The sequence below is a fragment of the Mirounga leonina genome, unplaced genomic scaffold, assembly GCF_011800145.1.
Source record: "Mirounga leonina isolate KUSES-001 unplaced genomic scaffold, KU_Mleo_1.0 Mir_166, whole genome shotgun sequence".
Taxonomy (NCBI): domain Eukaryota; kingdom Metazoa; phylum Chordata; class Mammalia; order Carnivora; family Phocidae; genus Mirounga; species Mirounga leonina.
The window spans coordinates 14,483,229-14,496,778 of NW_023270418.1; the positions used below are offsets into that span (position 1 = coordinate 14,483,229).

Genomic DNA, 13,550 nt, shown 5'->3' on the forward strand with positions numbered 1-13,550 from the left:
CAAAGCTGAGTTTTGTGCTAGATCGAGGACGTGAGAACCAGAGGGGACACTGGAAATCATCTAATCCTTGGTATTTTCCTCTGTTTGTGCCTTATCTGATGGCCCCCCATGTCGCTCCTCCTCCAGCCCATAACCCAGCACATTCGGGGCTGGTATTGAAAAGATGGCATCAACTTTGCTGTACTCATTGTTTGGAAATGATAACTTGAGGAGCTATTCAAAGGGCTGTCACCAAGCCATTGCCCTGAGAAGCAGCATGCAGAAATCAGAGCCACAGCCCATTTGTTCTGTAGGTCAGAAGCCAACCCTCGTTTTATTAAAAGATGTACAGGGGATTGAGAAAGAAAAGGACCACACTTTACTGTGGCAATGTACACAAACGTCGAGGCCACATCCGAGCCCTGCTGTCCTGGGCTGTCCCACACGCAGCTTTCTGGAACGTGGTCTGGCCAGAGTCTTGGAAGAGACCTCATGAATCTCAGACTTCTTGGCCAAGCCTCTCTCGGCCAGAGCTGGCCATGACATTGACTGCAGGGCCGGTGGGCAAGGTCACCGGGCTGGTGGAATGGGGACCAAAGCTTTGCTCTTTGCATGGTCTCTTTGGCGGGGACTCGGTTCTCGCAAGCAGCCCTGGTATCTTCCGCATGGCCTCCACAGCCAGGGACACAGTGGCCTACCTGAAGGTGAGCTCTACTCACTCTCCACTGAGTTTCGATCCCGAAGTCAGAAGCCCTGGGCCGGCCAAATTCACAGGCAGAGTCAAGCTTCAGGCCCACGCGGCCTCGTGCAACACACGTACGGATGGGATGGGCGCCCGAACAGCATCTCAACGGGCCTGAGGCTCACTTCATGTTTCTCTCGATCCAGTCTTTAAAAGGCAGGACCTTGCTGAAGGCCGTGGAGAGGCTGTGGCTGCAGGTCTTGTCATAGCTCCAGCTGACCAGCCCCACCAGATGCCAGCGTGGCTCGGGGGACGCCCGTCCCGGGAACGACACGGCAGCGATGCCTCCCGTCTCTGCCGGGCAGATATCAGAGGGGGCAGCGGGGTCCCGGTTGGCACAGAACATGTTGTCTGTGACACTCACAGGGATGCCGTGCTCTTCGTGCTGCTCCTCACACAGCAGCGAGTCCACCACCCTGACCGCCCCCGAGCGCAGCGTGTCGTTCTTGAGGCCAGGGCTTCTCGCGTCGGCCAGCACGTTCCAGCCGGCCACAGTGATGCGCGACTCCTGGAAGGAGGCGCTCAGGTCCCGCGGGGCTGCGAGGCAGACGGGCTGGACGCGGGTGCTGATGCGAGCCTTGTCCAGGAGCTTCAGGATGGCGATGTCTGTGTCCAGCAGGATGGGGTCGTAGTTGGGATGCAGAATGACTGCAGAAATCTATGAATGCAAGAGACGGACAGCAGTGCTGAGCCATGACTGCACGGGGAATAAGAACAGGCAAGCCCCGCGGCTAAATAACCGGGGGAAAGTGTCTTGTAGACAGCTGCAGTGGTTTGGAGAGACTGCTTCAGGGGTCATAGAAAACAACCGCTTTCTTTGGGGGCTTGCGAAGTGAAATGCCCACTGCTGCCCAGCAGGTGGTGGTAACTAAGTGGGGTGGCAGACGGGGCTGCAGAGGATGATGGTGCCTACCCCATTCTAAAGTGGGGAGTGGCCCCTCTGCTCCAGTGACCACTGCCAGGCCAAGAGGGGGCCAGCTTTCTAACTTTGTCAGAGAACAGACTCCAGATCTGCATCTGAACCCCCTGATTTTTAAATGTTAGCAAATAACTGGTTAAAAAAATGTATGTTAGCACTACGCAGACACAAACCCCTAAAAGGCTACCAGACTGCAACCTCTGGCTCGCTGTACACGTCTCATTCATTGGGAAGCCAGTAAGACAGAGCCACACCCAGAATGTTCCACAAGACTTTTCCACAGTCTTTGCTCATTGTCCCAACCCTTGCTGGTCACTCTCTTTGATGGGGGCCTCTAGGAGCTTACATGTGTGATACATTCTAACATTTTTATGTACACGTTCTATTACTTCAACTGTATTTGGGCACATTTCCTAAGGGCTTCTCTTGTGTCAAACTAACCATGATATGCTGGTCTGTCTCTTCCACTAGCCTGTGGATTCTTCAGGGCAAAGACCATGCCTTATTCAGTTCTGTATCTCTTCCCTGTGAATGGCATACTGTGGGAGCTCAACAATGAATGGATAGATGGACAGATGGATGGACAGATAGACAGAGAGGTGGGTGGGTAGGTGGATGGAAGAGAGGGAGGGAGGGAGATAGACAGAAGAATATTATAGATTGATTAGGAGTATCTTGGATAAAACCTTTCTAAGTCCTCGAAGCCTACCTCATACAATGCTCTAAACATAATAGGTGATTAACTTTTGATGACCACAGTGATAGATGATATTTATTATAATCTTATTTTGAAAACAAAAGGGAAAAAGACTCTGTAGTCTTTTTTCCTTTCTAGTCTCTATATGAAATACTGGACGCCTGCTCCCTGGCCAGGCTCTGCCAGGTTCCGGGCTGGGAACTAACATGCCAAGGTGTCAGGACTGACAGCCACTGCCCTCCCGGTGCCTGGAGTTTGCTGAGCCAACACCTGGTTTCCAGGTTACAGCCCTCTCTCACCCGCAAGCTCTGGATGGTCTTCTCATCTCGGTCATCATCCCGGTAGAATTTCCCCAGGACAACTTTGAGGTCTGCTGTCTTGATCATGGTGACCCTCCCCAGGTCAGTTACGCAGTGGGCAGCCACCACCACGGTGCGCTCATTCACCAGGGCGCCGCTGCAGACCAGGAACCACGTGTCCTTGTGCGGGCTGCCACCATGCACCCCGCTGGCCCTCCTGTAGATGGCCGCCTGCCACGGCCAGTGCAGCCCCTGGCTCTTCGGACCAGTGACATTCTCAGTTTTCCCGCAGACTGTGGAGAAAGCACCAGCTCAGTCAGATAAACTCAAACTTTCCCATACAAAGGGGAATGTGTGGCTCAACCAAGAGAACACACATCTGGAAAGGTGAGCCCCACGGGTGTGATGACCACTAAGCATCTAAGATGTTTTCCTTTTCCCATTAAATAGTAATCAACCATCTTGACATGGTTGGCTATCAAGTCTGGGGTTAAGATGGAAGGCTTGGGATCCCAGGCACTTTCTATCAATAGGACTTTGGACAAATTGCCAAATCTCTTAAAGCCTCAGTCCTCTTGCCTGCAAAATGGGTCTTGTAATCACATTTGTCTCATAGCGTTCTTAACGAGACTGGATAATGATCTATGTAAACAGTCAGACTCATAATATCGTGACTATCGTTATAAACTTGACCACAAAGAATTAAGCCATACTGTTCTCCTTTGACAAAGAGGGTGGGGAAGGTAGAATTTAGCATGTGCCAGGCTCTTTTCCAGATACTTTCACATATTACCTCAGTAATCATCACCATAATCTCATGGCTACTTAATACCTCATCACCTAATCAATAACTACCTATTCAATACCATGGGATGATAAGCATGAAAACGGGCTCAGACAGGGTATCCAAGATGGCATAAGTAGAAGCCTTCTGGTATCGTTAATCCTTCCCCTACTTGGTGCTTAATGATGGTTCTCTCCCTTTCCTCCAAGTGAACATGACAAGAGTTATCCACAAGGAGGGGTGCCTGGCTGGCTCAGTTGGTTAAATGTTAAATGCCTTCAGCTCAGGTCACGATCTTGGGGTGCTGGGATCGAGCCCCACAACGGTCTCCCTGCTCAGCGAGGAGCCTGCTTCTCCCTCTGCCTCTCCCCTGCATGTGCGCACGCACTCTCTCTCTCTCAGATAAATACATAAAATCTTCTAAAAAATAAATAAAAAATAAAGAATTATCCACAAGGAAGAATGCCCCTCTCCAAAAAAATTCATCGAAGACCTAATGAGTTAGTTTCTCCCGAGTTAGAAGTTTAAGGCAAAGGAAGGAAGCTCCAACTGTGGAATATGAGACAGAACCAAGCTAGGGAATTAGCTGGAGGCCCCCTGGACAAGGACCCTTTCCCAAAGAGTCTTCAACTGGGTCGATGGCTTTTCACAAGCAGCCACGGAAGCCGGACGCCACGCCCGCCGCCGGGCAAGGCCCGACTCACTGGGGACGCAGGACGGGGCTCGCCCACTCCACTTCCCGGTCCGCAGGCACGTCCTGCGGCTGCTGCCCAGGCGGCGGTAGAAAGGCGAGATGCACTCATACTGGAGCTGGGTGTGCAGATGCTGGAACCCGGGGGGCAGGTCTCCAAAGGGAAGGGCTGGCTTCTTGGTGGGGGCGCCCTGCAGCTTTTGCTTGCTCAAGGAGGCCGAGTAGAGCTGGTGTAATGGCGTCTCCCTGCATGGGGGCCCAGAGAGAGTCATTGTGGCCCCTGTGGTCCATGTGCCCACCCCCACGTAGACATTTGGTCACAGCAGGAAAAAACATGGCTGTCTCCTTCTCTGTGTGTCTCTCTCCCATTTGCCCCTTCCCACCCCCCCAACCATGCGCATGCGCACGCGCGCACACACACGCACACACACTTCCCCTCTACCACCGAGCAAATTCTCTTGCACGCCTCAACCTTCATTCTGTTCCTCCGTTTCCATTTCTGGCATGCCTCCGGCTGCCTACGATTTTAACCAGAGGATAATATCTGGCATAATAGCTGCTATCCAAGGGACTGCTACCCAGTCCATGCGCACAGAGAGAAATTAACTGTGAAATTAAACAGGAAAGGAAGTTCCTCTGAAGACCAGCATCTTTTTTCCTCCAAACATTATAATGGGGCAATATCAGGAACTGACTTGAACTAAACCATGTGGATACAGTAGCTGGATTTCGCAATCAGCGTCTGTAATTAGCACACCTCAGAGAATAGGACCTTCTCAGGGCACACTGATTGGCAGAAATACAGAGCAGTGTGTGTAAATGTGAAAAGGCCTTTTAAATGAGTCCTAGAAGCTGAAGCCCCCCAGAGACCACTTGGGGATTCTTGGGGGAAGATGTACACACGTTGGACAACCTGCGTTCATTTTAATCAGCACATAACAACCACTAACTGAGAAGTCAGAATTCCTCTAGGAAACGGTGTGTTCGTCTCTGTTTAATGAATGGGAAAAGGAAGGCTGGAGGGGGAAGTGGGAGTAGAGAAGGGCACACAGGAAGCTAAGATGGTACCCAAGGCAGCACTGAGCAATTACGACTCCCAACCTGGTGTCTCTACTGTGCCATCCGATGTCATCCGAAGAAATCTCTTTCATGTGTCTGTATAGCGCTTCCCTCAGAGCAAATGTTCCATTCACATTGATTTCATTCAGTGAATCTTTAGCTCATGTTTAGAACAAGGTCTGTCGTTCAAGGAGCTTCCTAACTGGCAAACCAGCTCATCTTCTGGTCCATCTGTTGAAAGACTACAGTGCCTTCTGGGGTCCTTGGGTGACTGGGCTGCTGGAGATAGGTATATCCATATTCCAGCAGCCTATCTTCCAGAAAGATCCTTAAAACCAAGTGTTAGTCTTGCCTTTTCATCCACATGAGCCACCTGGCACCTTGTCACCTAACCTTCCATTATAATTGCCTTAAAAATGCAAAGCCCAGGGGTCTTTTTTAGTAGTTCAGGGGCTCCTCTACAAGATGTTTTGTTGGAAAGAACAGGTTCATCCCACTTAGTGGAGAGTCCAGCTCCAGGCAGATCATAAAGATCAGGAAAAGATGGAATCTGTATTTCACTGTCACTGTTCCCAAGGAAATGCCTTGCCTGAAACGGGAAAGACAGAGATAGAAGGAAATATCCAGAGCAAAGGTGAGAGATTGATGGCTATCCTGCTTTCGGAGTATTTGAGGTCACTTGGCTGGGGTCAGTTCTAATCACTGGGATTCGTTGTTACGGGTCCCGAAGGCGATAGCTGCCGCTAACCGCTGCTCATTTGCGTGAGTGGTTGGCTAAAGCCTTTACATGGGGCTAGGCTGCAGCTTCGCGCATACGGGAGCAGACCCTGAAGACGCTGAAGACTCTGAAGATCCTGGATTTGCATCCTGGATCCACATTTTGCAATGTGACCTGGGGCGAGTTAATTAATTTCTCCGAGCCTCACTTTACCCATCCATAATAAAACTGGTAATAAAACCGACCAGAAAACGCTAATAATAGTAATACCTACCTCAGAGGTTGTAGGAAAGATTAAACGAGCTAACAGCGTGGAAAGCACTCAGAAGAGTAACTGGCACATGGCGAACACTCAATAAATGCTAGCTAGCTCTGTGTGCTGCATCTAATCCGTACAGCAATCCCCAGACTGGCGTTTTTAGGATTGCCCTTACTTTTCAAAGGAGGAGACTAAAGGCTTAGCAGTTTAGCAACCTGCCCAAGAATACAGTGCTTAAGAAAGACTGAACTCGGTCTCGAGCCATTATTTGTCAATCTTGTTCATTCATTCATTCACTGTTTGGGATGGTTGTTTTGGGTGGGGGGGTGCCTCCCCTGCAGCAAGCATTGCTCTTGGTCCCAGAACTTGAGCATGAACGAAACAGAAAATGTTCAGGTAACTTTTATTTTTGAAGGGTTAGGTAGAGACAGAAATTGAACAACAACAACAACAACAAAAACCTAGGTAGGATGACAGGTAGGGCTGGAGCTAAGCTGACATCTGAGGCACAGAAAATGCAGGAGAGCAAAGAAGTCAGCTCTGCAGTCAGGGTTGAGGTGGGGTTATTATTCTTCTTTTAATTGATCGACTCTTTGAGGTTGATGATGGCTTTGTTTTTATGTAAAGTGTAAAAGGAGAAAACATTAACCAGTACTATAACATTTGGGGGGGTTCTTTTTTTTTTTATGTTCAGCTAGCCAACATATAGTACATCGTTAGGTGTTTTTGTTTTTTTTTTTAAGATTTTATTTATTTGACAGAGAGATAGAGCCTATGAACACAAGCAGGGGGAGTGGCAGAGGGAGAGAGAGAAGCAGGCTCCCCACTGAGCAGGGAGCCTGACGGGGGCTCAATCCCAGGACCCTGGGATCAAGACCCGAGCCGAAGGCAGACGCTTAACTGACTGAGCCACCCAGGCGCCCCTAGTACATCGTTAGTTTTGGATGTAGTGTCCAACGATTCATCAGTTGCATCCCTCAGCAGATGAATGGATAAAGAAGATGGGGGGTGGTTCTTATTTTCCAAAGGATGGTCAGGGAAGGTCTCTCTGCCAGGTAAAAATTGAGCAGGGAGCAGACGGCAGCATGGCTTTAAACCTCACGGAAACGCAGCAGAAGCAGGGTCCAGACAGAAGGGCCAAGGCTCTGATGCAGCACTTTGGGGGGAGGGGGCGGGGACAAGCTGGGCAGCCCGTGGGCCAGAGTGGAGGGGAAGAGGAGAATGGTATGAGATGAAGTGAGAACAGTTTCTCCTACAAAACGAGGAGAGAAGAAGCAGAACCGGGCCGATTCTCTGCCCACCGGTGGTCCCCACCTCTGTCTTCCCAGGAGGAAGGCCAGGCAGGCATATCTGAGGGCTCCCATCCCTCACCGGGGCTGGTCATTTATCTCTAGTTCCTGGGTGCCAGTGGCCTGCCTCATCTGGTTGATTACCACCAAGAACATCTTGGTTGCATGGTTGCCAAAGCTGGTTGCATGTGGCAGGAAGGCCACCTCCCTAGAAGCTGCCCTAGGCAACACACAGCAATTTCAGGAAGACTCAAGTATTAAAATCCAGTTCCTCAAAGGTCATCTTCAAGTCTCAAGATCCACCAACCACCTACTTTCCCACGATCCCATGAATTGTGTCCATGTTCCAGCAGTTGCTACCTCTTGGCCAAAGGCAGCTGGCTCATCAGCCTCCCTCTAACAGGCCCTATTCTTTCATGAGCAGTCAGCATTGAGTGTCCCTAAAAAACCCCAGACTGTCTTTGGCCAAACACAAGTGGGGAAAAGGGGCGGGAAGGGACACACGCATTCCCCTTGAAAGCAGAGCTCAGGTGTTTCGACCTCACCTTGACTGAAACTGCATGGGAAGAACTCTGCGTCTCACCAAGTCTGAGATCTTTGGTTCTCGGCAGGCTAGAATGAAGGAGAAAAGAGGGCATCAGCTTTTCCCATATTAACTGCTCATGTTCATTCAGTTCAGATTCATCCCTGACCACCCTTTCTGGACACCCCGCAGAGGTCTGAGAGAGGAGGTATGTATGCCAGCCAAGTTTGGACAGCTCCCGAGCAAAAGAGCATGCTGCCTTTCATCGAAATTGACAACCCCCTCTGAAGAACCCCCATGGAGGACGCACCTCTGAAAAACCACTCCACCCAGGTGATGTGAAACCCTGGCAGTCATTAGACTGGGACTCTCTGTTCCCACAAGTATCATCAGTGAACTTGATGGAACGTGGAGTCACAGTCAAAAATGAAGGTTCTAAAATACATCCCAACACAGGGAACTACAAGGCTCTCATTTAAGACCAGATGGGCAGTGTCAACCATGGGTAAGTCTTGCGTAGCTGCTTCCTCTAGTTCCTTCCTCTGAAACCGAGGCTCTTAATGATTATTTGAAGGCACCTCAAAGCCCAGGCTTAATTTTGCTGAAGTGGCTTTTTCTTCACTTTCCCAATCAAGCAGCCAACATTCATCTAATTAGTAAACTAGAGAACTTTGGTTGTTATTAATTTGTAAGAGAAGAGTTGACAAAAATCTCCAAGGACATATGAAACACTGTTTCCATACTTAATGAAATCAAGAATCAGAGTCTGTGCTGGTGGGGATGAAGGTCGCTTCTGGCTAAAGTCTAAAGTGATTTATTCCTTTCACAAACCGTTCTCTTTTATTTCTTTTCCCATGAGTTGGGTTGTTGACAAACACCCAGAAGGGAAAGTGGAGGATTAAGGCAATTATCTGGGTAATCTAGGCCAAGGACATGCTTTTCTTCCTAGGAAACAGCCAGATAATTGTGACCTGCCCCTAAAATACAGGGGCTGTTGACCTGGTTCAGTAAAAAACTACGCATCCCCACTGCCAAGGCGTAAGTTTCAAGCTTCTCTATACAACGTTCCATGTTTCCTGGTCCCAAACCAACCTTTTCAATCTACTTTCCAGATTCCCAGTTGGCCCCACTTTGAGTTTACCATGATCCTTTCACTTCTGCCTATACTCCTTGTCTTGTTTTCCTTTGTCTTATGATGGGAATATCATCCCAACTGCTCTGCACCTCTTGCAAACTCTTCCCAGCTTCCCAGATTGGCTCGGCTCCTACCTGCTGCCTACAACTGTCCCTATTTCAAGCAATATTGATTGCTCCTTTCTCTCAACATACACTGCTCATCCATTTCCTCTAACTCTGCCTTGAATGCTGGAGGTCTTGCTATCTTATTAAGATGTTTTCCATTATGTTAACATCTTAAACCTCCCACCACACAGGCTGGCAGGGATAGTGTGTCTATTTTGTTCTTTTATTTCCTGCACCAACTTCCTATTTCATAGAGAGTAGATAAATGTAGCTACATTGGAGCCCATTGACTGCCTCAATTTTGTTGTTGGGTTTACATATATAAAACCCAGCCCTGTCATCTCCCCTAAACTGCTCTGATAACTTTGTAACTCTTCTTGATCACAGTGAGAAGCTGTGATTAGGATAAGCAGGTCCTCTGGAGGTCCGAAAAAGAAGCATATGTTTTCAGGGATGGCCTTCCACCTAGGAGTGATAGATGGTTCCAGTGAGAACCTAAGAGGGAAAGGCATTTTTTCAGGGGCTCACACACATGTAGGGAGCTACCAAAAAGTCCAGCCACTCCATCTATTTCTGTGGAAATATACTTCACAAATACTCGTCAGTTACCTTTTAGGCAGATGGGCTGTTTCCCCGACCACTCTCCATTCTGCTGGCAAGTTCTCTTCTCATTGCCACTAAGAACGTATGAGCTATTACAAAAGAAGGACACGATGGTGCCAATTTTTGCATAGCGCCCGTTGATAAGCCCCGGGCCTCCTGTTACTTTCTTGTACCCATTGACTGGGCCCCCAGGGTCTGAGCAGTTACTTTCTTCAAGGACTAAAAGAAAATAAAAGGGGGGAGGGGAAGAGCAATTAAAAGTGTGAAGCATTCCATTTTAGAACCGGATCTTTTCATGTTTCACTGAATTAAAAATGCAGCGATGTGGAGCCTGCTAACGATGGTGCCCACAGGACTCAGCAAGAGAAAACTCATAACAGAAAATGCATGTGTGAGACATGTCCTCCCCTTGCTTTAACGATCTGTTCTTAAATTGGGAAGTATTTCATTCCCCCATATAAATAAATTTGACACCACAACTGGCTCTCCTGTGACCTTGTTCATTTCTTTCTCAAGCTGTGGGAGCTGGGCAGGCCTGGACAACACGAACATTGCACCTAGATTTTATGATCAGTACACAGGGATGATTATTTCCCAATGTCGTATTATCTCCTTCATTCCCTAAAGCTTAGGCAATTAAACAAGAGTCTTCAGTTTCCTATTTGTGCTGTACCCAGAAAGCAGAACTTACTAGAAACAAGGCTGCATATATGAAATGAATTTAAGATTTTATATTTCATCTGCAGGGACATGAGTGTGCTGAGATGTATAGTTCGAAAATACTAGAAGATGATAGAAATTCAGAGATACAAAGAAGTTCCCCTGATCTCCAAAAACATGCTTTCCATCTAAACATTTAACAATATCCATTGCAAAGGCATTTCTTTTTTTGAAAGAAAAAAAGATTTATTTGAGAGAGAGAGAGGGTGCACACGCATACAAGTGGAAGGGGCAGAGAGAGAGGGAGAATCTGAAGCAAACCCCCTGTTGAGCATGGAGCCTGATTCAGGGCTTGATCCCACGACCCTGAGGTCATGACCTGAGATCGTGACCTGAGCTGAAATCAAGACTCAGAACTGAGCCACCCAGGTGCCCCACCCCCAAGGCATTTCTATTCTCTAACTCGTGTGGAACAGCTATGCAAAGTAAAAGTGGCAACACCAACTATTCTGAGCACTGAACAGATATTAGACAAATCCTGGAAAGATTCTATCAGATAACATATTTTTCTCAAATGGTTTACAGCACAATGGTGAATATTACTCGCCTAAGGACACAGAGTAGGGCCCCTGAGGAATTCAACCTTTAATTACTGCGTTTGGGTACCAACTGCTCTGTAAGCCTTCCTGGTCTCTTTTTAATCATTTCTTCTAAGATACAGTCTCATCCCTATGAAACAGTCCCCAAGCAATGGGATCATGCATCTGACATGCTTTTCTTCCCGTAACTGTCCCGATTACCTTTTAAGCAACTTGCATGCTTGCCTCCAGGCAAGAAAAGAATCTCCATTCATATAACACTTCTAAAATATTTGAGAACCGACAATTAGTAAATTTCCCTATGTGCAATTTGGCAAGGTTGCTAATATTAGCCAAATTACTCGTTTGTCTACTCTAAGATTGCCCATAGACCATGTGGCAGATGATTTCAATGATATTCTGTATGCTTTTGGGCTACTTACTATAAGCAGTTTCCATGGCGGGGGACTCCAAAATCCCATTTTAATTGTAAAAAAATGGACCTCACTGAGGGAGTCTTTCAAAATACCAACATGGCATAGGGAGGGCAATGCACCTTTTGAAACATCAAGTGTACTGAGAAAGCCCCCTGGAAAGTACTTGCATTTCCAGGAATGCCTCTATGATGGGGGAGGGGGGCAGGCAGAGAAAGCATTCCATGTTGCGTCAGTGATGGGATACCTTTTTTTTTTTTTTAAGATTTATTTATTTTAGAGAGAGAGAAAATGAGTGCATGAGCAGGAGGAGGGGCAGAAGGAGAAGGAGAGAGAGAGACCCTCAAACAGACTCCATGCTGATCACAGAGCCCGATACAGGGCTCGATCTCATGACCCTGAGATCATGACTTGTCGCAAAACCAAGAGTTGGTTGCTTAACTAACTGAGCCATCCAGGTGCCCCAGGACTACCTTCTTATAGTAGAGGCTCACTTAATGCTAAACATGTAGCCCAGAAACAACCAGCAGGAGCCCACAGCTGCAATTATCTCAAAAACACGGTGTGTCATACCTGCAAGTTTTAGAAAATGGAATTCACTGCCAACATAAAAATCAGGAGATTGCTCACAAAAATCTGTTTTACCAGCTTCTGACAAAATTCAGATCTGGAAACCCTGGGCTGTATTACCACACGGCAACAATCAACTGGTATTGTGAAGTAGCTGTCTGCTTCGGGGCGGGGGTGGGGGGAGCTGCATGCTTCCCTTGGCCACAGCCCCTGCCCGCTGCCTGACCCTGGTAGGGCTAGACTCCGTGGTCAGTTAGCCTATCAAAGAGCTATGCTTTGTGCAATGCAAGCACAGTTCCTCCTTCATTTTGAGTTTTGCTTGCTAGAGCTCATGGCCAAGAAAAATTCTGGTGATACTTAAGACCAGTCCTAGAATATTAAAAGAAAATGAACAACACTCCAGCCACATCAGCTTCAGCAAAAGGTAAGCAATCCCTTCTACTGTGAGCCTGAGAGGTGGGTTTTCCTCTTTTTGGAAGTAAGGACTTCCGTGGTGCACCAGGCTCCTGCCCCATGATTTCCTAAGTGCAGGATTCTCATGGATCCTATTTCTAACTACATTTAACGTGGGTTTAATCAGCAGGAATGCTGGAGAGTTCTTGAGCCTTTGGAGGTAACAAAGCTTTAGGACAATTCCGGTTATCTGTGTTTCTCCCTGAGGAGGCTTTAAAAGGAAACTTAAAGAGAAACTGAGTCAGGATGTATAAACAAGTCTGCCCAAGGCTGGGGAATTCTGCCATATTTCTAGAATTCTTAGATGCCTACTCTTTTATAATGAGACATGTCTGAACTCAGGTCACACGTGTATGTTTCAAGTAGCACATCTTTACTTCCAACTCTCAGAGAAGCTATAATTAAATCAACAGTACACCTTAAACTTGATGAGATCTTAGAATGGAGAACTGTTATTTGATTTTAAGTTATTGCTCATGGATGGTCACCACGATAGAGCTTCCTAGTGCCGAATGATGCTTACGAGTTAGGGTCTAATGGAACTTAAGACTGTATGGCTGGGGGTGTCTGGCTGGCTCAATGGGACTCTTAAGCTTGGGGTTATAAATTCGAGCCCCACATTAAGTGTAGAGATTACTTAAAAACAAAATCTTAAAAAAAAAAAACTATATGGCTAAAATTCAAGAGAAACACAGGCAATAGAAACAGATTTAAGAAGGATTCAGATGCTGTAGTTGAAAATAAATATGGCAAGCATGCTCAAGGAAATAAAACAGAAAACTGAGAGCTTCAGTAGAAGACTGGAAACCTTAGAAACTAACCAAAGGAGCAATCTAGAACTAAAACGTGACAATGGGAGAAACGTAAAGCTCAGTGGGTGAGTTTAATAGCAAATCAGATACAGCTCACGTGTGTTAATAAACTGAAACATTACTTACAAGAAAGAATTCAGAATGAAGCCCAAGAGTCAAAAAAGTGGAAAATGTAAAGAAACAGTGAGAAGCTTAATAAAGGCATGTACCTGACGTCCCTGGAGAAAAGAAACGGAGTA

General features: G+C 47.3%; 1 protein-coding gene across 4 annotated transcripts in view; it reads right to left on the reverse strand.

Moving 5' to 3' along the window:
• Window positions 1-281: 281 nt before the first annotated feature.
• The window catches only part of PAMR1 (peptidase domain containing associated with muscle regeneration 1), a 109,065-nt gene continuing 95,796 nt past the window's right edge, over window positions 282-13,550 (reverse strand). For all 4 annotated transcript variants that reach the window (XM_035012572.1, XM_035012569.1, XM_035012571.1 and 1 more), the window contains 5 exons: window positions 9,811-10,023; window positions 7,982-8,048; window positions 4,125-4,357; window positions 2,637-2,929; window positions 282-1,379 (listed from right to left, as the gene is read on the reverse strand). In XM_035012572.1, the coding sequence (XP_034868463.1) occupies window positions 843-1,379; window positions 2,637-2,929; window positions 4,125-4,357; window positions 7,982-8,048; window positions 9,811-10,023 (1,343 nt within the window). In that variant the 3' untranslated portion in view covers window positions 282-842. The remainder of the gene's footprint in view (window positions 1,380-2,636; window positions 2,930-4,124; window positions 4,358-7,981; window positions 8,049-9,810; window positions 10,024-13,550) is intronic.